General features: G+C 44.0%; 2 protein-coding genes across 2 annotated transcripts in view; both read right to left on the bottom strand.

The window, feature by feature from the left end:
* The window catches only part of mei-41 (meiotic 41), a 593,070-nt gene that overhangs the window by 11,626 nt on the left and 553,654 nt on the right, over positions 1 to 27,790 (bottom strand). The window lies entirely within an intron of this gene.
* Positions 14,427 to 16,027, bottom strand: LOC136835456 (uncharacterized). Its single transcript, XM_067099004.1, has 3 exons — positions 16,018 to 16,027; positions 15,504 to 15,673; positions 14,427 to 15,398 (listed from the first exon to the last, which is right to left on the bottom strand). Exons 1-3 carry the CDS (start codon positions 16,025 to 16,027, stop codon positions 14,427 to 14,429), a joined length of 1,152 nt encoding a protein of 383 aa, XP_066955105.1.

Here is a 27,790-nt window from a genome sequence, read left to right as displayed (position 1 = left end):
CTCCTCATACGTAACTTGGCCCTGCCGACGTGTCTTCTTCCACTAAATGATCTCTTCTTGGACGGGCTCATGACTCCTCGTAATCATGGGCACGAGTCGGACCCCCTTCCAACAGATGACAAAGACATCTCCCTTCCGCCGCCACTCTGTCTCTCCTCTTGCCAGATGTTGCGGCTGGCTAGCAAACCTCTTGAGGACATTCGGGGACCCACGCACCAACCGAAGGGTACCACTGACGTGCACACCTGCTTCATACAGTTACTGGGCCAGCGATACCGAGTTATAATAATTATCCATAAACAGGTGGTATCCCTGGTTACGGAAACGATCCACAAGACCGAAGACAGTGTCACGCAGCGTGGAGAAGACCCCAGAATACACCGAGAAGGCCACGATGTATCCAGTGTTGGCTTCCGTAATGAAAAATAACTTTACACCATATTTCTTTGGCTTCTTGGGGTTGTACACTTTCATACTTAGACGCCCTTTGTATGGCATCATCCCCTCATCCAAAGAAAGGTTCTTGGAAGGAACCACGAGAAACTGGCACCATTCACGAATGTACTCCACCACTGGGCGGACTAAGATGAGGCGGTCGGGGTTATTCCGGGGTACAGCCCTTCAGTTGAAGGCGTTGAAATACCTGTCCATCGCCAGGAAACTATCACAGGGCATAATGCCGGGCACATTGGGCGTACTTAAAAAAAAATTCCGCCTCCAATATTGCCTGACGTCGCAGCAGGCATCATTCAAAAAATGTGGAGCCCCAAAAATGCGCCATGTCCGTGAGGTTGCAGCCCCGCCAGCGATACGACAACGTCGTCTGCAGTTCCTCATGGCAGTACCGAGCGTAATCTGCCATCTCTGCAACCAGGAATTCCAGCAATTCCCGCATCAGGAAGAGCTGAATGAACCCCAGTGTAGTGAGAGGCACAGGGACGGTCAGTCCAAGTACTGCCGTGAATGGGTGCATGTTAGGTGGGGTGGGGTCCTCCAACCACCCCTCATCACTTTCGGACGAACGGCCTTCACCCGAGCTGCTGCGACGTTGCGACCTTCTACGGGCCTGTGCTCGCGCACGCGCACATGCACGGGCACGTCTTCGCACTCCCGCACTCCCAGCTGGGCCGTCTCCCTCACTTTCGCGATCACTTTCGGTCTCGTCCCCACCAGCCACAATCGGGGCCTCCTCCTCCTCCTCCTCAGACTCTCCCTCATACACACTAAAACCACTGAATTCTAATTCACTTTCCTCCTGTGGCTCCCATACGGACATTGGGGGCAAATACTCGTCATCACTGACATCAGGCGTGATGTCCTCATCACTGGATGACCAACTGCCACCGAAATCAGGACTTCCCACCTGCTCGATCGAGCTCCGACAAGTATTCGTCAATGTCCTTTTGTTGGGGGCCTCCCAAATGCTTTCGGATGCCCCTCAGGACACCCCGATGCTTCCTAGGGGTCGTAAAAGGCACGGGACGTGGTCCTTGGTCGCCTTCGGTCACACGTGGGCGCACAACACGGCGCTGAGAAGCTGGGTCACCTTGGCTGCTGGGTCCTTCTCCAGCATCCCAGTCTAAAACTCGTCTCACACGCTCACTACCGACAGGCAGTATGCGCCTTTCACGGTCCTGAAGGCTTTGAGACATCTCTGCAAACGTCCTGTTGCCTCACAAATACGCAAACACTCGCCAAAGTTCTGCAAAACACGGATGCGTCAAAAAATCGCTCTCAGACGATGCGGCACTGATGCTGTCTGGTACGAGAAGGAGGGAATTCGCGCATGCGCGTCTGGGTGACGCTTATAAACAAAACAACAGCTTGACCCGTGAAATCCCAGCATCCCTCAAGGCGCGTGATTTGAAACCTTCCGCAAACTAGGCCTATAATTATTTTTTCGCGAATATTTAAAAAAAGCATTTTTAGTCGACGTATGGTACGTCCACTTGACATCCAACAGACAATTTTAGTCGACGTATGGTACGTCCATTAGGCGTTTAAGGGTTAATATACAGTATTATCAATCTAACTTTCTTTCCTCTATTTTATCAGTACATAACCATAATCTCCTTAACTTTTTAACTTATTAATAATAAATTTTCCCCTTCCCACTGGTTCTCTAAAATTACCAATAATTTAACATGGCCTATCTGCAGGTCAGAAAACCAAACAATAAAAAATTACAGTGCAAATGTAGTGCTGGTAAAATTATCAAAAATACTGACATCAATAAGAATATATCACTATTATAATAACAATAATGTAAGACAAACACCATCTGCTTCTTGGAATGTCAATTACATCCAGTTGCATATTGTACAGCATGTACAGTCTGGGAAATGATTCCTTTTACCCCCTGCATTCATTAGACACACTAAATGGCAACGGCGCTTTGGTTTATGTAGTATAAACTGTTGAATATATGAATGAATTCTTTTGTCTCAAAGGCAAGCCTTATTAGTAGAGACATTTCCTTAACTGTTAGTATATATTCACTTGATTACTTCAAAAGAAACAAAATGACCTGACAAATAAAAAAGTTTACGAACAAACTACAACACGATTCACGGTTTTATACGTGATTTTTTATGATTATATAAGACGTTGTATCAGAGGGAAATTACGTAATGTAATATCATCATACACTTGCGTTTGGCACTTGAGACTGACATAGGAAATAGTGGTGGAGGGACAGGGGGTGAGGGTACGGGAAGAGGGAAGAGTTGCTTGTAAGGTAGAGACGATGAACTATCGAAGCATGTATAGCTTCATTAACGCTTTTTCTCCTAACTCCTAAATCTTTTGAAGCTAGTTCTGATTTCCCATTAAAACGATAAATAATGTAGCTACAACGACTGAAAATGTTGTGTTAATTCTGTCAAACTTTATAATAAAAGTGTAGTTTTCTTATTAAATTTCTTATTAGTAGTATGCATTAGGATAAATTCGGTTATCAAATACCATAACCTTGACCAGTCCCGTTCAAATGTTTCTGAACACAACTAGCTACATTAGAGTTCAAATATTTACATAGAATGTCAAATGAATGATTGGACGTAAGGTTGCCTTTGATTGGCTGATTACAGCCAGCTATTTTCCTTCGAATATGATCTATTCTGCGCTGAAAATTTAGTCAAATTTGTGTAATTCAATCGAACAGCAGAGGAAAAGTAGTTCTATCTTGAACAGCCAACCGTTCTGTATAACGTTATCAGAAAAGAATCAAATTTTTTTGTGCGAATAAGTATGAATAAAATGATTGGAAATACTGAATTCCCAACAGATACACAGGAGTTTGGAGATGATACTAATGCAAAAACAGAGATATTTGAATTAATAAAAATTCCATGTAATATATTGGCGATGCTGATAGGAATTCTATTTTTAGACATATTTTGTAGCAGTTGTTGGATACCATTTTTTACAGCTCATTCGTTGTGGCTAAGAATATAGGATATCTACCCAAGAAGAAGGGCCAAGAGAGGTTGGCTAAGAACGAAGTTTCCTTTCCAACGACTGCTGCTGAGATCACTTGGACAACTTGTCATATGGAGTTATTTTTACTATTAACATTATCTTATTAGGATACAGTTTTAATCATAATTTATCAGCCAATTACTGTTGCTAAACGCTCTTTTACTTTCAAATTATACTTGGTTAATATTCTTTATAGCATGGATACTTGGATATAGAATGCATATTTTTTTTGTTTACCATATACAAAAATTCTATAGTAGCCTATAATAAAATAAGCTTTGTCTATTTTCATTGTTGCACGCAAATTTCACGTCTTTAGTTCTTGGCTAAGACAAAATAAATATCCTTTTAAATACAAAAAAATCATAAAAAACAATATGTTATTCACACAAACTATATATATACTCTCACATATTTTCATTCGTCCCTTTTAGCCTGCTAGATAGGGAATTAAAATTAAGGAGAAATTCACTTCTCAGTTAAATTCTAGGTTTAGTTTGGTGGCGGGAAGGAAGAAATTGCCAAGATTTGAACCCACATAGGACTAAAAGTCTAACCCGCCCAGGTGACCACAATACCATTCCTTGGGCCCCCATCACGTGATTTGTGGGGTCAAGTAGTTGTTAGTGAATAGGGGCGAAACCGGGTTGTAGGTAGGCTATGATCCTAACTCTTCAGTCCTTAACTATAAGACCTATTTTTCCCTACAACCTTTTGCTGGCTGTGTGACTTCTTGCAGATGGCCGATGCCCTGGGATTGGGAGCAAACAACAAGGGGGCAGCCAAGTCTTGGACGCCACAGCATTCTGTACCCAGTCACCGACATGTCGAGTGACAGCCCTATTAGTCCGGGAGCTAGCAAGGAGTTATAACACATCTCGAGTACAAAAGGTTTGAATGTCATAATCGTTAGTATATCTCTAGGAGGCACCAGTATGGCGATTCTTAAGTTTTGAATTTGGTGCGTTATATAGGGGGCGCTTCTTGAACGCCCCCCAAAATGAGCTTTGAATCACATTCTGGAGTACATTGACCAGACTGGTGTCAAAAGTTACGGTTTGGAAGCCTGATTACAAATGAAGTGTTCTTAAATACCAAATTTGGTGCAAAACCCATTTAAGAATGGCCTAAGATGGCGCTATTGTGAAGTTTATATCACATGTTGAGTACATGGCTCAAACTTGGTAGTATTATCCACTAGAACCTACAGATCAAGAATTGATAATTCTTAAGTGATGAATTTGGTGCAAACCTTGTTTAAGAACGGCCTAAAGGCAGCGCTAATGACATTCCATGTTAAGTGTAATTAGATAAGAGTAGGTACTCACAATAGAAACCCAACATTAATTAGTCAGTAATATGTACGTACAGTATATAAAATATAGTGAATAATGTATGTGTATTTGTACTATATTATATACATTTATACTGAAAATTAACTTCGGGAGTAACAGCTATACCCCCCCGGCTGCCCGGCATGCTGGAGAAGACGAGTCAAGATGCCTTCAGTCCAGTGTTGCCAGATGTCCTGATTTATCAGGATTTCTCCTGATTTTTTCACTGTGGTCCTGAAATCCTGATAAATTTCCAGAAAGGAGGGAAAATCCTGATTTTTTACCTAATTCAGAGTAAAAACAGCACAAACACCCAATAACTTGTTAATCAACCCAAATAATAGTACTATTACAAGAAAGATCATCACAACCAAACTTGTTACAACGTGTATTCTTCATAGCGTCTCGCTGTTTTGACAGAAACTGAGGTCATTGCTACTGGCTCCTTGAATGGCCTGATATCAGGAAAACACTTCAATAGATGCAAGAGAATCCACCCTCTGCTTGCACTCGCATTTGAAGTACTGCACTTCAAGGCATTTCTGCATACATGTGATTTTGAAGAAGAGATGCACAACCTGATGTCCCAGGTGCCAACCTGTTCAAACCAAGGATCAGATCAAGACCTCAATCTAGTGATCGGAACAGAACTCTTCAGGACCTGCGTCAGGCAATATGAGGAGTACACACAAGCAACCCTTTCAGGAGTCCATGGGGTCACTGCACAGTTTTGGATGATGTACATTCGATACATCAAAATCTTTCACAGGCTGGAACGAGCAATCCGAACCAATGACCTTGGTTTATTCATTAGTACCCTGACGCCAATTATTGATCTCTTCTTCGCCACTGCCCAGATCAACTATGCACGGTGGCTGACCAAGTACCAACTGGACTTGATGAATGTTGATATCACCCATCCTGGGCTGAGAGCTATCCTGAATAGTGGTTGTTTCAGTGTGAGGAGAACGGATCATGATTTCAGTAGGATTCCAGTTGACCTGACCCTGGAGCACACGATCAATGCAGATGCTGCATCTCGTCTGACAGGCATTACCAGCTTCACCAATGACTACTCAGCCAGACTCAGATGGATGATTACCAAAGCTACAAGAGCCTCCTTTATTACACGTCTTCAAGAGATGACTGGGCTGATTACAAAAGAGGATATTAGCTGAAGTACGCCCAAGAAGAACTGAAAGGGATAATGAAGACCTTCAGAAGATTATCCAACAGATTTGCAACACCAATAATCCTTTTCAGCAAAATCTTGCTCCAGAAACATTGTACATCAGCACTGGAAAGGGTGCCAGTGAAGATGTCAGGAAAAGCTTACTTGGAGTACCTACCAAAGGGAAAGAAAGACATCAGCAATTCATTGAATCATGCGTGAAAAACCCCATGAACTTCGAAAGACCAATCAAGAAAGAAAAACTCATAACATTTGAAGATGGATGTGCAAAGAATCGCCGGGCAAGAAACAATGTAGTGGCAGCCCTCATAGGTACACGTAATCCGATGGGTCGACTCCTTGTTCTAGCAACCAAGAGGAAGCTTGATATGAAACATGTTCTGCAATATCCACTCACTCCAGTACCACTGTCTATGGCGAGTCCAGATGAAGTTATGGCGAAGACAAATAAGAGTGCATTGTTTGGGATTCTGGAAGACCGAGTGAAAGATCATGGTAAACCAACAACCATAAATTCGTACATTATAGATGGACAATTCCTTCTGCACAGCATGCCAGGAAACCTGCCCCAAACCTATGGGGGACTTGCAAGGAGCATTCTTCTTCAGTGCCTTCAAAGCCAAGCCAAGTCTGTCCACATTATCTTTGATGACTATCCACAGCCATCCATAAAGGACTCTGAAAGAGATAGGAGAAAAGCTGACGGCAGAACTTTTGTCATCACTGGGCCTGAGCAGAGACGAGTTCCAAGAGACCTTAATGATGCTCTCAAGTCTAGGTCATTCAAAAAACAGCTACCAGAGTTTCTCGCAGTGAATGGCAGCATCCCTGCCATATAGACATTCTTGGTCAACATGAAGTAATTTTAGATGTTCCAGGTGAGTGCTACCACTTCAAAGTTCAGGACAGAATGATACAACGAACAACTGTTCAGGATTTACACAACAACCCTGAGGAGGCTGACACAAAAATCTGCCTTCATTCACTCTTCAATGACGATGCCAACAGCAACATTGTAGTCAGAGCATCCGACACAGATATAGCTGTGATACTCCTGTGCCACTGCAACAAGTTCCAGGGCAAACTTTGGATGGATGTTGGAACTGCAGCAAATAACAACCGCCGGTTCATAAATCTGACTGCAATTCATCATGAACTTGGACCAGGGCTTTGCGCTGCGTTGCCTGCTTTTCACGCCTTTACTGGATCAGATTACACCTCATCCTTTGTAAGAAAAGGCAAAGTACGACCATTCCAGCTGCTTGAAAAAACACCTGACTACCAGCGTGCTTTCACAGATATGACATGGCCTGCACTTGTTTCTAATGCAACCAAAGCAACCCTTTCCGATTCACTGCAGAAATCTATGGTGCGAAAAAATCTACAAGCCTTGGTGACCTCAGGTTTCAGAGTTCATGAAGACCTGTGGACCGAAGAGAGGAAAGAATTTGCTTTCCAACTTGATTGGCATTGATGCCAGTGGGCTTGCACCATGTGAGGATGAGGTCAATGCCCACATAAAGTGAGCATCATTCGTTGCAAAGATGTGGGCGGCTGCAGATAAACAAGATCTCGACCAGCACCCAACAGAAGAAAATGGCTGGCAATTACTAGATGGTGAGTACAAACCCATTTGGCTCTATGAAGAGCAGCTCCCAGAAAGTCTTGTCCCGGAAGAATCGGAACTTCAAGAAATAGAGGAAGAGGCAGAAGCTGATATGCAGGTTGCATCATCTGATGAAGAGAATGGTTCTGATGAGGATGACTAGACTCGAACTAAGAAGGATCAGAAAATATTCATTAGGCTACATACACACAGTACTCATCACCAGATCAGCACAAATTATGACATACGTACTTTGCAGAATTTATTTTATGTATATTATCCACAACCATTAGTTAGCTATGCCCAGCAGAAGATATCTTTCATGAAGATATGCTGGAGACTAAATTTTCTAATACTGTTTGAATTTTGTAATACTTCATATCTGATTAGTTTTGATGTTTTAATGTAGGGATGGAATATATTGTCAATTTAATAAATGAGTTTTGCACAAATATTATCATTTAAGAACTACCTTTCCTTGATCAGTAAGGTCCAAAGTATGGTTCCACGGTCCACCAAGTTTCATTCATGTACTTAAGACTTGACATAGATTAGTCATACGTTAAGCCTTTAGGCCGTTCTTAAATAAGGTTTGCACCAAATTCATCACTTAAGAATTATCAATTCTGATCTGTAGGTTCTAGTGGATAATACTACCAAGTTTGAGCCATGTACTCAACATGTGATATAAACTTCACAATAGCGCCATCTTAGGCCATTCTTAAATGGATTTTGCACCAAATTTGGTATTTAAGAACACTTCATTTGTAATCAGGCTTCCAAACCGTAACTTTTGACACCAGTCTGGTCAATGTACTCAGAATGTGATTCAAAGCTCATTTTGGGGGCGTTCAAGAAGCGCCCCCTATATAACGCACCAAATTCAAAACTTAAGAATCGCCATACTGGTGCCTCCTAGAGATATACTAACGATTATGACATTCAAACCTTTTGTACTCGAGATGTGTTATAACTCCTTGCTAGCTCCCGGAATATATGTCTTCCTTCCACTGGCGTAGACTAACCGACTCTGGAGGCCGAGACCCACACAAGCTAATGAGCTCAAGCACCAAAGGTATCAGGTATGTCCAGAGCATTTAGTCCCATGCCAGTTACTGTTTCTCTTCGTGAATTTCTCTCTATTATTTTCCGAATTTCCAACTTTTATTCTCTTAACCAAAGCCCCCTTTGTTCAATCAAAACTACTAACAAAGCAGCCCATGATTTGCCCACATGACTTATCCTAAGCTCCAATTACATCCAATCAGTGATCAGAATTAGATTCCTCCCACCATAGTGTTAACCAAAGGCTAAGTAACTCTAAATGACCAATTTCCTCCATGTTGTATATTTAAGTTTCAAGAGAGAGAAATTCCTTGATTTGGAATGCTAACTTGGATTTCTCTTCCAGGAATCCTGTTACTCTGCTCCCACGCTGTCGAACCCAGCCTTGTGAATTAGTTAAACTTAGAAGAACTGCCATTTCTGATAAGCCAGAGAGTCTGACACGCAGTCCCTCTCCCATTGTGCACAAGAGCCAGCCCTTTGCAACTCATTCAACCAACATCAACCGCTTCCTATTTCAAAGACAGGCTATTCATGGTCTAATAGTGTTTCACATTTTATTTGATTACCTGCTGGATCATCAGTTTTGAGATTAATTTCATGACTGCTTCACTTGTAAATAAATTCATCTTAACGTACTTGTGAATCGTTCCCCATGGCGACCTTCCAATACCTGATTTAATTCTGATGATTAACGTAAGTCTCAACCACTTCCCATTCATTTTTATTACATTCTGTGTGCTCTCTGTTGGCCCTTGAAGGCTCTCCATGAAAAAACCCCATTACATTCTTCCAACAGATCCCAGAACATAAGAATATATATATATATATATATATATATATATATATATATATATATATATATATATATATATATATATATATATATATATATATATTTTGACAGAGGAAAAATCTATTTCTGAGGAAGGTCCCGTGTCACCCGGTGAAATTCCATTACAGCACGAATTTCTAGGTATAACAATGCTAGATATACCAGAGAAAAAGAGCTTTCAGGAAAGCTGGGGTTACTACCCCAGTCGACCGTCTCTTTTAGAAGACGTCGGTATAATGAAGGGTGAGTGAAATACCACTACCACGGAAATATACTGAAAGATCTCTCCTTATCAAAACTCCCCCGTAAAAGAGCGGTGAGCCGTTACAGCTCCCACACTCAACACCCGCCAGGACAGCGACACCAGCGCCACCTACTTCATTCCATGCTAGCACTAACCCCAGACTTGGCATGTGCAAAAAAAGGGAGGGAGTACTAGACTGACAGGGAGGGTCACCGGGTGACACGGGACCTTCCTCAGAAATAGATTTTTCCTCTGTCAAAATCCCTTTTCTGAGTTCAGTCCCGTGTCAGCCGGTGAAATAGTGATAGAGAATCATGCCAAGACTGCTACTACTGGAAAACAAGGGGGTAACCTGAAGAAAAGGCAAAATTGTAACAAAATAATTTTAATTAAAGAATCTCTTCCATGAAGCAAGAATACTTAAAAGTAAGGCAACTTAATTTTAAGGCACACCAAAAAACTTAACACTACAAAACACTGGAGGTCTCCTGACTGATGGGAGAAAACCTCAAAAATCTTAAAATTACTTAAAAGTAGTGAAACATGAAATGTGCACAGAACAAGAAAAACAACTTTAAAACTATATATGTAAACTTAGGCTTAAACATGTAAGAGGCAAGACTAATGAAAATAACACACGCAAATATCCGGGGTGCGTGGAGCCAACAAAAACAGTCCAGTACCCATAAACGAAACAATTATGGCTAATCAGGTTACAGTTTTCCATCATAAAAACAAACATATCAATATGAAGAGCTAGGCAGTGAGGCAAAACTACCAGGAAAACAAGCAGAGAAGCAAATGAGGTAGGCGGGGGGGGAAAAGGAAAGGATATAATTATTTAATGTGGGGAGATGACACTTCCCACTGCTACAGTAGAATATTTCAGGGCTTGAGTGATTTTAAATAGTGGCGTTTAAACACTAGAGGTGACTTCAACCCGTATATTTTGATAACTCTGAGAAGTCCATATTATGAAAATAATTAGTAGAAGTAGCCACTGCTCGAATATCATGAACTTTAGGAACTGAGTCTGGGTTGGCTTGTTTAATGAAATACAGAATCTGTTGTCTTATACCATTAAGGGAAAGAGTACCACCTTTCTCCCTGATAAAAAGAGGACCCGACTTACTCTGTGGAGTTCTTGAGAGATAAGATTTAAGTGTATGGACTGGACATAAAGATTGATCTTGAGGAAGGGGCACCACCTTCCAGGGAGACCACCTGTCCTGTGGGTCTTCGTTTTTAGCTAAAAAACTAGGGTCAGGGGAGAGGAGGACTTCTCCGGATGGGAGAAAGTTAACAAAATTATCACCTCTAGTGAGAGCTGACAGCTCTGAAATTCTAGCACCTGAAGCCAAACTAAGTAAAAATAAGGTTTTCCTTAACAGATCTTGATAAGAGCAATTTAAGTTATCCAACTCTGACGCTAATTTAAGGACGTCATTGAGAAACCAAGTAACCGAATGTGGACGTGATACTGGTCTCAGACGAGCGCATGCTCTGGGGATGGATGAAAAATAAGAATCTGTAAGGTCAATTTTAAAGCCGTGAAATACTTTCTTCAATGCCGACTTGACTGTGGTAATAGTGGCCGGAGCCAGGCCTTTCTCAAACAGTGACCTAAAGAAGGAAACTCCTAAATTAGTCGTCATAATTTTGGCTTCAGAAGCTTTCAGGAAGGAGGCTAACTTCTTGACTGCTGAGTCATATTGCCTAATAGTAGAATCTCTTTTATCTGATTCTAAAAACAGAGTGTTGACAGGGTCAATGTTTGCTCCTTTTGAGCTGCGAACTTTATAAAGTCCATAAAGCTAGGGCATCTTGAATCCTTGAGGAAGCTGACACAGTCTTGGTTTGTACTGTCTGGGTCAGAATGGGCTTGGGAATCCAAAGACTCCAAGCCCAGTTCCTGAAGGAGAGGGAACCAATTGCTCTTCGGCCAATAGGGGGCTACCAGAGCTGGTTGACCTTTGAATGTCCTTAGTTTGTGTAAAACTTTCAGCAGCAAATTTATTGGAGGGAACAGATAAATTCTCTCCCAATTGTTCCAATCTACTGTCATTGCGTCTGTGGCGAACGCCTGAGGGTCCAGGTTGGGGGCTACGTAACAGGGGAGCTTGAAGTTGCTCTCTGTTGCGAACAGATCCACTTGGAGTCCCGGGACCCGGCGGCAAATCCACTGAAAAGATTCCGCGTCCAGGGACCACTCCGTCTCCAACGGAGCAGTCCTGGACAGGGAATCCGCCACCACGTTCCGGACACCTGCCAGGTGGGTGGCTGACAGGTGCCAACCGTGCTTGTTCGCCAGGGAGAAGATAGCTACCATTACTTGGTTTACTCGACCTGATTTGGAGCCGCCCCTGTTGATGCAATGAACCACCACTGCGCTGTCTAACACCAACCTGATATGAATCCGATTGGGAGGGCGGATTTTCTTCAGCGTCAGAAAGACCGCCATGGCTTCCAGGGTGTTTATATGGAACTGCTGAAACATTGTGGACCACGTTCCTGTACTTTTGTTTTGGTGAATATCCCCCAGCCGCAGAGAAGCGCCTGTGTGGATAACTAGTGCCGGAGGGGGAAACTGAAGTGGGACTGTTTTGGACAGGCCCTTGACTGTGGTCCAAGGCCGCAGCCTTGTCTTTAAGATCCGAGGGATAGAGGAGACCCTGTCCCTGAGCTTGGTGTTTGCTCGGCTCCGCCACACCCTGTTTATGTCCTTTAACTTGGCTTTCAAGAGCAGGTCTGTTACTGAAGCAAATTGGAGAGACCCGAGGACCCTTTCCTGGGACCGGCGGGATGCTGACTGATTTTTGAGAAACCTCTTGGTGAGAGACGCTATCTCTTTCCTCTTGGAAGGAGGGAGAGACAACGTGTGGGAGGACAGGTCCCACTGAAGACCCAGCCATTGAAACCGAGACTGGAGTCAGGCGGGACTTCTCCCTGTTCAGCTGAAAACCCAATGACTCTAGGAAATTGGTGACTATGGACGTGGCTTTCTGACACTCCGGCACAGTTGGAGCCCAGATTATCCAGTCGTCCAGGTACGCTGCTAGGGAGATTCCTTGGGACCGGAGCTGCTGTACTACCGTATCCGCCAGCTTGGTGAATATCCTGGGTGCAATGTTCAGACCGAAGGGCATGACCCTGAAGGAGTAGGCTTGGTTCCCGAGTCTGAAACCGAGGAACTGAGAGAAGTTCCGCGCAACTGGGACGTGATAATAAGCGCCTGAAAGATCGATAGAGGTGGTGACGGCTCCACGCCGAAGTAGAGTCCGGACCTGAGCTACCGTAAGCATGCGAAAACTTGTCGCATTTTATGTAGAGATTTAGACGCGACAGATCCAGGATCACTCTTAGCTGATCGGAGCCTTTTTGGGAACAGTGAATAGCCTGCCTTGAAATTTTAGGTGCCTTGCTTTCTTTATTGCTCGTTTGTTGAGCAATCCTTTTACATAATCCTGTAGGATTGATGTGGGTGGCTGGTAAAATCTGTTTGGAGGGGAGGATTCTTGATCCAACTCCACCCCAGTCCCTTGGACACAATGCTGTGTGCCCAAGGGCTGAAGGTCCATTGGTCCCTGAACCAATACAGGCGACCGCCTACCTGCGTTTTCTCAGTGGGAGGGAGCGGGTTTGTTCCCCACTACCACGTCCTCTCCCCTTGGGGTGGTGTTAGATTTTCCTCTGTAGGGGCCTTGCCCCTTCCTCCCCTTGCCACCCTGTTGAGGCCGTGAAAAAAATCCACGGCCTTCATATGTAGGGTTGTATGCTGGTGAGGATACATAGGAGGGCGCCGCTGGTTGAACCAAAACATACTGCTGGGGTTGGGACTTAGAGGTAGATGGCTGGGCCACTGCCGAGACCGGGACGGCTTGAACCATCGCCTGATGAGGCCTCTTATGTCTCCTGAACCTTTTTCCTCCTCTCGTCTGGGGGCCGGCCGATTCTGGGGTCTTGCGCTTATAAGTGGGAATTCCCCACCAAGTGCGAAGACTCTGATTGGCCCGTGTAGCTTCGGACATGACGGATGTAACCTCTCCTTCAGGGAAGAGGTTAGGTCCCCAGATTGAACTTTTAATGAGCTTGTTAGGCTCGTGGCGGATTGTGGACTGGTCAGCAAAAATAAATTTTCTACATTCCAGCCTAGCCATAACAAACTCATGCAAGTCTAACTGGAAGGTCGCCAGGAAAGACTTAGCCAGGACCTGGAAAAAGGGCTCGTCCGAGCCGGAGACGGCAGTAGCCTCGGTAAGACAGCCGGAGCTCAAGGACCGGGCTAACTTAGTCCGGGTCTCAAACTCCGCCTTTAACAATGATTCCGGCAGCTTAGGGAGTTGCTCGCTAAACTGCGTGGAAGCGCAAAGAGGGTCCAGCTTACCTACAGTGAAAGTGGACGGGGCGCCCACCCAGAACTCGTTACTTCCTGGGAATACCAGGGAAGTAGGGTCTGTTTCCCTCAATTGAGGAAAGGGGTTCCCATCGAGGCATGCTCGGGTCGTGGCCAGAGCAATTTTGTCCATACAAGGAGTGGGAAGATCTTCACCTAGGGTGAACATCGTGAAATTGCCCTTGAAAGGGGTCAATTTTGTGTTCACTGCCTGCCACTCCGTCAGAGTGCGCAGGAGAGCCGACTGGGCTTGGTCTCTAGGGATGATGACAGTTTCCTAGGAACCTTGTTCTGACCAATCCAGGCTTCTTCGGTAAGCCTCACGGCCAGGATAAGGGGGCAAGAGATCGGGGGGGAAGAACTCCAACTCCTCCAACCGTCTCGTGCCCAGACCGTCTAAGGTGAGTTTGCCATCATGTTGGATGGCCCGGAGTGCGAACCGCCAAGGGTTTCCGACATCAAACGGCGGGAGGTCCGCAGTGTCGGGGATAGAGTACTGCGGTTCGGCTTTAGGTTGGCGAGCCAAACCTTCCAGTACACTGTCATAAGTGGCAAACTTTTCTGAGATCTTCTCAAATCTCGAGTCTAGATCCTGCGTGAACTGTTTGTACAGTTCAGTGGCCAGGGCTTGTGCGTCAAAAAGAGGCTGGGGAGGAGGGCTTGGTTTTGCCGCCCTCTTACTCGCGCCCTTGCCGGAGGAGCTAGACTTACTCCCGGAGGCTACCGGTCCTGGGACCTTAGCCTTCGACGGGGGGAAGGGCAATGCCTTCTTAGAAGTCGAGGACTTATAGCCCTTCGCCTTCCATGAAGTCTTCAACTTGGGGATAGCAGACGGAGCTCTATCACCCAAAGAAGAAGACTTCACAAAACCTGAAAAAGATGACATAGATGAATCAGGGGAGTTAAACAAAGAGGGGCCCGCCCCAACCTCCTCACTTACCTCTCCACTTACCACCTGGTCCTGCTCCGTATTCATAGGTTCCAAGTCGAGATTTAGTGCGGCAACATCCTCCGAGACCTCGGCGTACAAAATGTCCACTTGAGGTGGCTGGGTCGCATCGAGGATCTGCTGGATAATAGGGGTGGCAAGTTCTTCCGGAACTGCTGCGGCCACCCGTGCGCCGGGGTAAAGCAGGTCCCTCAACCTGGCGTCGAGGACGTAGGGCTTCCCCGACGGAACATTTCTGCCGAACCCAGCCACCCAGGCCCGGAGGGATTCCAAGGCAGACTTCTTGGAATTTTCATCCGCCTGCAAGGAAACCTGTGGTTAGTCAGGAATGCAAAGACCGACGGAAGATATAACCAACGTAACGTATGAGGAGCATGGACCGGAGGAAAGAAGACTTTCACTTACCGACTCGTCTTGGATGGTTGAGGAGAGAGCGAAGCAAACCTCACAGCCATCGGGGTGCCAAACAACCAGGTCGTCTAGCCGGACCGCACAACCAGCGTGGGTCCGGCACACTCGTGCCCGTAGGGTTGTTGAAGGGAGGCGGTACACCCCCGCTCCCCACAACGAACAGTCTGTAAAGGTAACAGTACATGAACCTCACACTCTAAGCAAAATAAAGCCGGCAAGGCCGGAAACTCAACTACAACCGAATACTCCGGTGTAGAAGAACTACCAATTTAAAATGGGCCAATAAGCTTTAAATGCATCGAGCGGAAGTTTAAGATTCATACCCGGAGGACTCGGGAACGAAGGAACGAAAACCAGGAACCAACCATAAGGGCTGCCAGAAAATTAACGGCGGAGCCCCAGGTGTGGGACCGAATCACGTATATGGTAAAACAAAATAATAATAATAACAACAATAAACAAAATTAATAATGATGGTAACCCTCCGAGGTCTGTATGCTAGCATTACATGGAACCATCTCACACCTATCTCCCGCCGGAGAAGCGAATGGGTAAAGGAACAATGTTCATAATATACGGCAGGGCCACACCTAAACCCAAACTTCAGAGTCCGATGGGGAGACGAGAGGCGAGACAGGATCCGAACACGCCGAGCAAACGAACCACCCACCCCACCACAGCGAAGTTGGGGACGACATGGGAGGGAGCCAATCTCTCAACCAATAGGAGAAGTCCCTGACTCGGAGAAAACGCCATCTAGCGTCACCCGCACGAGTCGCAAGGCTGAGGGGGGGGTAGTGGAGAGGAGTAGGCTACCAGAAGGGGAGAGGAGACAAGGAGAACATGATACCCGCTCAACTGCAACCTTCCTTCCCAAGGAACTTGGAAGGGAAGCCTACTCCAGGGAGCTACACAGCCCAAAGCCCAACATCTCCTAGGCGTAGCCTAATAAATCCAAACCTAGCATAGGTTAGGAGGAGAGAGGGGTGCAAAAGGAGAGGAGTAACGAACAGGGAGAGAAATTTTGTGCCGAGAGCCAGCAGGGAACGAGCAGGGAATAAGAAGGCGACTAGCCTAGAGGAACACGTCCAAAGAACTCGATTCCTCCGAAATTGGGGAAGAGGACTAAGGGGCTCACTCTGACCCACAAACGGACCCTGAGGAACAGCAACAAAACTCCCTCAACCTGATCTCCCACACTCCAGGGCAAGGGATGGAGCCTACACTACGACCATCATACAAAAACAAGAAAATAAAATTACGTTCACAGGAAGTGTAGCCTACCTCGAGAGTAATTCAAAATATTTATTAAGCTCATCAGAGGCAAACTACACAACCAAAAACAAATAAAACTAAAAACATTAACCCAAATTAAGAGCACCATCTTCAAGAATAACATAATAGCCTATGAGACTAAATGAAAAGGAACCCGACCTGGTGGGGGGGGACAGGATGGGGCAACTCCCTATGCAAAACAAAAACTAAAGTGGAGGGAGAGCCACCGCACGGAACCACCAGGAAGGAATTCAAGGGCAAAAATCTAAATATATATAGCGACTGGGAGAAAACTCCGACCGAAAGAACAGAAGGAGTCGCCTCATTTTTCCATGGCTGATAGGGGACGCCGTGGCATCATACGAAGAACCCAATATTTATGAAAATACGAGACCAAAACAGCCAACAATAGATCAAAAGCCCCACAAGAAGATGGTACTTAACTTAGAGATGGAAAAGGTGCTCGAAGCCATCGTAGATGAAGAAAAATAAATCCAAAATAGGGACGAGCACACAAAAGAAGCGAACGTATCACGTGCTAGAAAATGGAATGAAGTAGGTGGCGCTGGTGTCGCCGTCCTGGCGGGTGTTGAGTGTGGGAGCTGTAACGGCTCACCGCTCTTTTACGGGAGTTTTGATAAGGAGAGATCTTTCGAGTATATTTCCGTGGTAGTGGTATTTCACTCACCCTTCATTATACCGACGTCTTCTAAAAGACGGTCGACTGGGGGTAGTAACCCCAGCTTTCCTGAAAGCTCTTTTTCTCTGGTATATCTAGCATTGTTATACCTAGAAATTCGTGCTGTAATGGAATTTCACCGGCTGACACGGGACTGAACTCAGAAATATATATATATATATATATATATATATATATATATATATATATATATATATATATATATATATATATATATATATATATATATATATATATATATATATATATATATATATATATATATATATATATATATATATATATATATATATATATATATATATATATATATATATATATATATATATATATATATATATATATATATATATATATATATATATATATATATATATATATATATATATGTATATATATATATATATATATATATATATATATATATATATATATATATATAACATATATATATATTATATATATATATATATATATATATATATATATATATATATATATATATATATATATATATATATATATATAATATATATATATAATATAATATATATATATATATATATATATATATATATATATATATATATATATAATATATATATATATATATATATATATATATATATATATATATATATATATATATATATATATATAATATATATATATATATAATATATATATATATATAATATATATATATATATATATATATATATATATATATATATATATATATATATATATATATATATATATATATATATATATATATATATATATATATATATATATATATATATATATATATATATATATATATATATATATATATATATATATATATATATATATATATATATATATATATATATATATATATATATATATATATATATATATATATATATATATATATATATATATATATATATATATATATATATATATATATATATATATATATATATATATATATATATATATATATATATATATATATATATATATATATATATATATATATATATATATATATATATATATGCATGCATGCATGCATGCATGCATACATACATACATACATACATACATACATACATACATACATACATACATACATACATATATATATATATATATATATATATATATATATATATATATATATATATATATATATATATATATATATATATATCACAGGTGACTAAGAAACAGGCCATTTTCTACATTTGTCTCATCTTTATTCCGACAAGCCAGAATATTACCTTTATTACATCTTCTGGGAATCTGTCAACAAACATCATAAAATTATAAAATAATCTTTAAAAATCTAAAAAAGCAGTAAAAAGACTAAAATTTACAATTACAAAGATATATTTAAAAGCTAAGACCACCAAATAACCTTCAGTTTAGAGAGAGGAAGACTGAATGGCACGAGAGAAAACGGAGAGAGACACGTCAACTAAGATACAGTTGGATCAAAGAGGTTTGGGTATTCAACTGGGGAACTAGCTGTTTAATGAGCAATGACTCTAGAATGGGTAGTTCATGAGGATTTTGCATTTGCCCTATAATGCAAAAACCATCTCTCTCGATATGAGTTTTGCAAACTTTTGCATGATTCCTGATATTCGAATGCTCAGGTTGGAGAGCTACTCCCTGTGCAAAAACTTATTCCGCAATGAGAATAGATTCTGACCCCTCAGTAACCTCTTCGTAGATCCCACAGAAGACCCAGAGTTACACTTTGGGCAAGTATATTTATATACTACATTAGAGGTCAAGAAGGGACTTATCTGATCTTTACACTTAAAGAAAGACCTTATGGTTAAGGGATTTTTCAGTATAAGTTTAATACGGACTGCATTATAATGACTTTGTATGATCTGGATAAAACTTTTTCTGAAGGAGTCATCATGTAAGAATGGAAACTTAGCATAAACGATTAACTTCGGTACCATGATAACTGTTTTAGTATCGTTGTAAAACTGATTTTCTGGGCTATACGACCTGTGTCACCCGGTGAAATAACCATTCAGCACTTATTTCTAGGTAAATCCATTGCTAAATCTACCAGAGAAAAAAGCTAAATGCAAAGCTGGAGTTACTACCCCCAGTGCGAGCTCCATAAAATGGAGTCATGTATATGAAAGGGTGAGATTGTCACCATCACAGGCCTCCGCCCTGTAGACATTCCCAATGTCAAAAGTCCCCCCGAGCGAGGTGCCGATACAACACCTGCACCACTCGCGGACTAACAACAAACCAGCGCCATCTGCATTCCATTTTAGCACGCGTCCTTTTCTGTTGTGTTTTGGTTGGTGCGCTCTTTTTGTGCCTTTTTTCTAGAAGTATGGCTTCATCTCAGGATGTATCTTCCACTAAGTTGAGTACCATCTCTTTCTTTTATTTTAGGCGGTTTGGGGCTTTATTTCCTCCTAATTTTATAATTAGGGGACATATAACGCCCGCCTCATTCGCCTTCCTCCCGGCCTCATGTGACCTTCAGTCTCAAAAGGGGTTCTTTGCTGGGGCTTTGCTCCCTTCCATTTATTTATGCTCTTATGTTTTTATGTATATCCTACATAATTCATATTGGTTTAATTATTTTAGTTTTGTTACCCTTCCCTGGGGAAGTGCGGGTCCTTGTCGTTTAGGCTACGAGTTTCCCCCTTGGGCCTATCCGTTTTTTAATCAGTCTTATTTGTTTTTATTTAAGGACCCTCACCGCCTCCAGCTTTTGGGTATTTTATTTGAGATGGTACAGATATGCCTATTAGTTTCATTTTATGTCTAGCGCACGGATGATTGAGATATTTACGGATTTTGTTCGTTGTTATTTTTAGTGAAGGTCGGCCATTTTCCCTCCACGCTCATATCGCGTTGGGTTTGGTTCACCCTTCTACATGTGTCATTTATATTGATTTTATTATTTATTTTACGTTTTTGTGAGGTTAACTTCTATAGGCTAGTCTGTTAGATACCGTGTTCCCTCCTGAGCTAACCTCCCTGGCCGCTGGGCGGCTATGTTAGGTTAGCCTAGGAAGTTAGGCTATTGGCGGTTCTGCTCCCTTCCTTTGGAAGGAGAGGTTAGGTGTGTAGGAGGGTCTCATGTTATGCACTTCCCTGATGTTTTGTTGGTTTGGATGGAGGTGTTAGGCCTGCGTTTTCCTCCCTCTCCCTATTTCGGCCTTTCCGTTTGGACTCCTGAGTCCTAGTAAGGTTAAGCGAGGGTATCTTACTCGTAGCCTACCCTTGTCCAAGCCACAGATTTCGGGACAGCATTCCAGCTTCATGTGTATTCCCCCTCTCCTACCACCTTCTCCCTCTCCTCCCTGCTCTTTCCCCCCTTGGTTTGTTTTTGCATACTTCGTTAACTTACCAAGGCTTGAGAGCTCTTAGCCCTTACCATTCTGTTAATAGCCTACATTCCTTACCCCTTTCCCCGCATTGATTGGTTCACCCTTGTTCTCTCTACCCAGGGCTTCCAATCTTAACCGATCGGCACCCTATCGAGAACTTGTCTGGTGTCTGGGGGTGCCTCCCCACTCCTGGCCACCATACCTTGTTTACCATTCCTTGCGCTCTTTGGCCTTTGAGGGTCCCCTGCCTCTCTTTTTCCGTTAGTCGTTCGTACATGTTCGACCCCTCGGGAGAGAGAAGGGGTGGGCCTCATGGCATCCGGGGGATGCTCTCTCACTCCCTGGCCGCCGCTACGGGTCCCCTTCCATTGGCCTATCCCCCTCCCTTCCCTAGCGTCAGTGTGAATGTTTTTCCCTCAGCCAGGGTGTCGTTCTCAGAGACTCGTCACCTCACGGGAAAATATTGTACAGTAGCCAGTTAGAGTTCTCCACCTGACTGTCTTCTGTCTCATTTTCACATGTCCGCTAGTGTTTATCCTCTGTTCTATTCATTTAGAACTTTGTTTCTTTCCAGGTATCTATTTTTCCTTGACTAGTTTATTTATGTACTTTCCGCTAGGTAGTCTGGCTTTCTCGTTACCCTCCTTTCTTAATACCACTCCAGTGGGTATGGTCGGTCGGTGCTCACCACACCTCCTCCGCCGTTACTGTATCGTCGTAACGTGACTCCCCCGCCGCCTAGCGAAAACTCTTTGACTGTTTAATCTTAAGTTAACCATTCACTGTATTTATTTGTTATTTATTGACGCATGTTATTGGCGGGACATCTTGTTTCTCCGGATTAACTCCGGCGGTCCCCCCGTTTTATTTAATTTTATTTTATTTGTCATGTATAAGCTAGTTGGACCTCATCATCGTACCGGAATTTTCCAGCGGGGTTTGACCGGTCTTTTTGCATGCCCAGTCAATCTTTATTATCCTAAGACGCTACTCCGCACCCTACCCAGCGTGCCTTATTAGCATACTCATGTACCCATCCACTTACAGGTGGTGCGTTGTCAGGAGCAGGGGTGTACGGCGGTCCTCCAACAGGCGAGTGGGCATGAGGTCTGCAGGTCCCACTCCGGGTGCGCCGTCCACGTGGGGAATCTAGTCGTCTGGCACCCCGATGGTTGTGAGGTGTGCTACGCTCTTTATGAGCGGGTTCTGGATGAGTCGGTAAGCTTGAAATTTCAGTTCCGGTTCATAGTTCCCTTTGAGTTACGTCTCTTGTGGATAATTGGAAGATATCTTTTATAGTAGGAGATTTCATTAGTGACATTCTCCTTCTTTCAGGTTGACAGCAACTCCCGAGACTCTTAGCTCTTGACCCTCAAGACCTTGGTCAGCGGCTTCGGGAGAAACGTCGGGGCGGGGAAGCCTTATGTCCTTTCCAAGGAAATCTGCAGTGTACTCTTTCCCGGCGCCTGGATCTCAGCGTCAGTTTCGGACGAAGTGGCCGCCCCTTTGATCGCTGGGATCCGGGAGATGACCCAACCCACCCAGGAGGAAGTGGCCGCATGCGGAGAGGTCACGGAAGATGTTGTGGCGTTGAACCTCAATTTGGAGCCCATGAACGTAGAACTGGAGCTCCAAGCAGGTAAGGGGGTAAGTGAGGCAGGTGATTACTTGTTTAGCTCTCCTTCTTCTTCTGCTTCTGCTTCTTCTTTCAGGGGATTTGTGAAATCCTCTTGCCTTATGGACAGTGCAAGGTCTACCGTCCCTAAGGTAAAATCAATAAAGAAAAAGACCTTGAAAACCCAGAAAGTCCGCTCCGGGGTTCCCTCGAAGACGTCACGGGCTCCTAGTCCCGTGCTGTCTACGAGCAAGGCCTCTACCTCTGGGAAGGGAGCAAGAGCGAAACAGAGTAAGGAGGTTCCCCCCCCTCCTTCCTTTGATGCAGAAGCTTTTGCCGAGCTTCTTATGCAGAATCTCGACAAGAGAGTTGACGACAAGCTGTCGCAACTCTCATCTCGGCTGTCATCCTCCAACGCTTCCGTTCTTTCCCTGTCACAGCAGGTCAAGTCCCAAGGGAACTTAATCTCGGGGTTCATGCGTGGCGGAGCGGCCGCCGGATCCTTTTCTGTCCCGGACACCTCCAGCCTCCCTCCCTTCGATAAGGGGAATCCCTGGCGCCTAACCCTTTATGCTCCCCAGCATGAGGGTACCCTTACCATTGAGGGTCTAGGCACCCGCAGGTTGGAGGAACTTGAGTTCTTCCCTCCCGGTCAGGAGCCTCCTTACCCAGGTTACGGCAGACTTACGGAGGAAGCATGGATTCGGTCTGACAAGGTCCCCAAGGAGACTGTCATCTTCCCGAGGGACCAGGCTCAGTCTTCTCTGCTACGTACTCTGACGGAGTGGCAAGCAGAGAACACTAAACTTACCCCGGCCAAGGGTACGTTTACAATGTTCTCTTTGGGGGAGGCTCTCCCTACCACTTGCACTACAAAGGTGGCCTTGCTCACTAGCCAAACGAGCATGGAGGGCAAACCCCTTCCTCATCTCCGGGAGACAGATCCCACCTCTCTAGTCTTCCTCGGAGATTCTGAGTTCTGGGAGGGAGCTCCAGCCACCTTCACAGTAACTAGACTCGACCCGGACTGCGCCTCGAACCTTTTCAGCAAGCAACTCCCTAAGATTCCGGATTCGCTCCTGAAGGCTGAAGCCGAGACTAAGGACAGGCTTAGCAGGTCCTTAAATTCTCTGACTCTGGCCGAGGCAACTTCGGTGGTATACAGCGAAGACTCTCTGTTTCAGGTCCTGACAAAATCCCTCTTGGCAGGTTTTCAGCAGGAACTTCACGATTTCATCACGGCCCGGATGAGCTGCCAGAAGCACATCTTTTCGGCAGCTTCTATCCGTCATGAGCCTAACAGGCTTATGAAGAGCTCCATATGGGGAGCTAATCTCTTCCCCCAAGAAGAAGTATGGGAGCTAATCTCTTCCCCCAAGAAGAAGTAGATGCGGTCCTAGCCGAAGCGACTAGGGCCAATCATAGTCTCCGCTCTCGTTGGGGCCTTCCATATAAGCGGAAACTGACAGAGTCCGCCGGACCTCATCCCAAACCCGGGAAGAGGTTTAAGAAGTTTAAACGGCTCCCAACTAAGACTGTCTTGCAGGCTGTCCAGGTCCCCGCACCCGGTCAGCCTTCAACCTCCCATGCCCAACCTCAGCCTCAGTACGTGCTGGTTCAACCAGCCCATCAGCCCCTCGCTGCCCCCTCGTATGTCTCTTCCCCGGCTTTCAATGCTTCATATGAAAGCCACGGGGCATTTCGTTCCATCCAGAACGCAAGGGGAACCAGGGCCAGAGGTTACTTTAGAGGTAGGGCAGCACCTCGCTCCTCCTCCCGAGGAAGAGGAGGCAGAGGTTCCAGAGGAGGCAGACCATCTCCCGCCCAGTGAGATCTCTCAGGTAGGTGGGAGGTTGTACCATTTTTGGGACCAATGGAGTTTCAGTCCATGGGCCCAGAGCATAGTCTCCAAAGGCTTGGGGTGGAGTTGGAGCAGAGGTCCTCCCCCCCTAATCAGGTTTCATCAATCACTGTCCAAAGCCCTGAAGGACTTCGTGAAGGATCTATTACAAAAGAGGGCAATAAAGAAAGCGAGACATTTGAAGTTTCAAGGCAGACTGTTCAGTGTTCCAAAGAAAGGTTCCAGTCAGCAGAGAGTAATTCTAGACTTGTCCCGTCTAAATTCTTACATTCAATGCGACAAATTTCGAATGCTTACAATCTCGCAGGTTCGGACCCTACTGCCCCGTGGAGCCGTAACCACCTCTATAGATCTTTCAGACGCTTATTATCACATCCCGATTGCTAGAAGGTTCTCTCCTTATCTGGGGTTCAGACTGGGAAAACAAGCATACTGTTCAGGGTCATGCCATTCGGTCTCAATATAGCCCCCAGAATTTTCACCAAACTGGCAGATACGGTAATTCAGCAACTACGGTCTCAAGGGATCATGCTGGCCGCATACCTGGACGATTGGATAATTTGGGCACCCAACACCAGAGAATGCCGGAAAGCAACAGCCATAGTAATCGGTTTTCTGGAATCTCTAGGCTTCCAAATAAACAGGGAGAAATCCCGCCTAGTACCAGAGAGTCGCTTTCAATGGTTAGGGATCCAGTGGGACCTACGTTCACACAAATTATCTCTTCCGCCGGCCAAACGGAGAGAAATAGCCAAGGCAACCAGACAGTTCCTCAAGAACAAGAAAGCTTCCCGCCATACCCAAGAAAGAGTCTTAGGCTCTCTTCAGTTTGCTTCAGTAACGGATCCGCTTCTGAAAACCAAACTGAAAGATATAAACAGGGTATGGCGGAGCCAAACCAACGCCAGGTTCAGAGACAAGGTGTCTCTAATTCCGCCAATTTTGAAAAAGAGACTCCGGCCTTGGACAACAGTCAAGAGCTTATCGAATTCAGTACCACTCCAATTTCCTCCGGCATTAGTGATTCACACCGATGCTTCCCTAAGCGGGTGGGGAGGATACTCAACACAAGAAAGTTCAGGGACATGGTCCACTATGTTCCGCCAGTTCCATATCAATGTTCTGGAAGCAATGGCAGTCTTTCTAACCTTGAAGAAGCTACATCCAAACAGTCTGATCCATATCAGACTGGTCCTGGACAGTGCAGTGGTGGTGCATTGTATAAACAGGGGAGGTTCCAAGTCGAGCCGGATCAACCAGGTCATTCTGGCTGCTACTCATCTGGCAGGAGTTCGGAATGTCATTGCAGATTCCCTATCCAGGACAACTCCGCTGCAGTCGGAATGGTCCTTGGACAAAACATCATTCGAATGGGTTTGCAGTCAGGTCCCAGGTCTCGAAGTAGATCTCTTTGCAACAGAATACAACCACAAACTTCCCTGTTATGTGGCTCCCAACCTGGACCCTCTGGCTCACTCCACAGATGCAATGTCGATAGAATGGAACAAGTGGCGGAGGATCTATCTGTTCCCTCCGGTAAACCTGTTAATGAAAGTTCTTCACAAGCTCAGGACATTCCAAGGTCAGGTGGCTCTGGTAGCTCCCAATTGGCCAAAGAGCAACTGGTTCCCGCTTCTTCTAGAGCTGAAGCTTCGGTGCTTACAGATCCCCAATCCAAAACTGACGCAGATAGTACAAACTCAGACTGTGTCAGCTTCCTCAAGAGTTCAGAATGCCCTAGCTTTATGGATTTCATGAAGTTTGCAGCTCAGAAAGATGCTAATATTGACCCTATTAACACTTTGTTTCTAGAATCAGACAAAAGGGAATCCACTCTCAGACAATATGACTCAGCAGTTAAGAAATTAGCACTCTTCTTAAAAGAATCTGAAGCTACTGTAATGACCACGAACCTAGCAATCTCATTTTTTAGGTTATTATTTGAAAAAGGTTTTGCCTCTAGTACCATTACTACAGCCAAATCAGCTTTGATAAAGATATTTTTACATGGATTTAATATTAATTTAACGGATTCTTATTTTTCCTCAATCCCTAGAGCATGTGCTCGTTTGAGACCAGTAACCCGTCCACACACAGTTTCCTGGTTCTTAAATGACGTCCTTAAATTAGCATCAGAAACTGATAATCAGAATTGTTCATTCTTAAGTTTACTGAGGAAGACCTTATTCTTAATTAGTTTAGCTTCAGGTGCTAGAATTTCCGAACTGTCTGCCCTGTCTAGAGAGCCCAATCATATTGATTTCCTTCAATCAGGTGAAGTGTTGCTAGCCCCTCATCTTAAGTTTCTAGCTAAGAATGAAGATCCTCGAGGTAGATGGTCTCCCTGGAAGGTCGTTCCCTCCCCACAAGACCTATCACTGTGTCCGGTCTTTACTTTAAAGGCTTATTTAGACAGAACCTCTCAAATAACTTCTGGGCCTCTGTTTGTGAGGGAAGGTGGAGGAACTATTTCTATGAAGGCCATCAGACAACAGATCTTATATTTTATTAAACAAGCAAACCCAGAATCAGTTCCAAAGGTCCATGACATTAGAGCGGTGGCCACCTCCACTAATTATTTTCATCATATGAATTTTGAGGATCTTACAAAATATACAGGGTGGAAATCTCCCCTGGTTTTCAAACGCCACTATTTGAAATCTTTAGAAGCTCTGAAATTCACCACAGTGGCGGCAGGAAGCATTGTTCCTCCCTCTAATTAATTCCTTTTATATCTCTTTAACCTCGATCACTTTTCCTCCCACCTACCTGCCTCATTTATTCCCTTTACCATCACCTCCAGGTCAGGCATACTTCACAGCCTGTCTCCTGACCATGTTACATTTTGTATTTGTTCCCTGTTTTTAGCATTTAAGTACATTTTTCATGTTCTAATGTTCTCTTGTCTTGCGGGACATAGTTCCCCCACCTTATCATAGTTTATGTATTTATATATAATTTCAACTTGGATAATTAAAAATCTTTTGGAATTATAGTTTTATTTCTTTTCACAATGGTATTTTGATTCTCTGTTATTATTTCACCGGGTGACACAGGTCGTATAGCCCAGAAAAAGGATTTTGACAAAGGAAAAATCTATTTCTGGGGGGAGACCTGTGTCACCCGGTGACCCACCTCTGTTCTTCCTTTCCCCCCCTAGTTAAAATACCATTCTTAGGTGGTGGGTGCTAACATGGAATGCAGATGGCGTTGGTTTGTTGTTAGTCCGCGAGTGGTGCGGGTGTTGTATCGGCACCTCGCTCGGGGGAACTTTTGACATTGGGAATGTCTACAGGGCGGAGGCCTGTGATTGTGACAATCTCACCCTTTCATATACAAGACTCCATTTTATGGAGCTCGCACTGGGGGTAGTAACTCCAGCTTTGCATTTAGCTTTTTTCTCTGGTAGATTTAGCAATGGATTTACCTAGAAATAAGTGCTGAATGGTTATTTCACCG

Source organism: Macrobrachium rosenbergii, chromosome 55 (genome assembly GCF_040412425.1).
Source record: "Macrobrachium rosenbergii isolate ZJJX-2024 chromosome 55, ASM4041242v1, whole genome shotgun sequence".
Classification (NCBI taxonomy): Eukaryota; Metazoa; Arthropoda; class Malacostraca; order Decapoda; family Palaemonidae; genus Macrobrachium; species Macrobrachium rosenbergii.
This window is presented reverse-complemented; position numbering and strand designations above follow the sequence as displayed.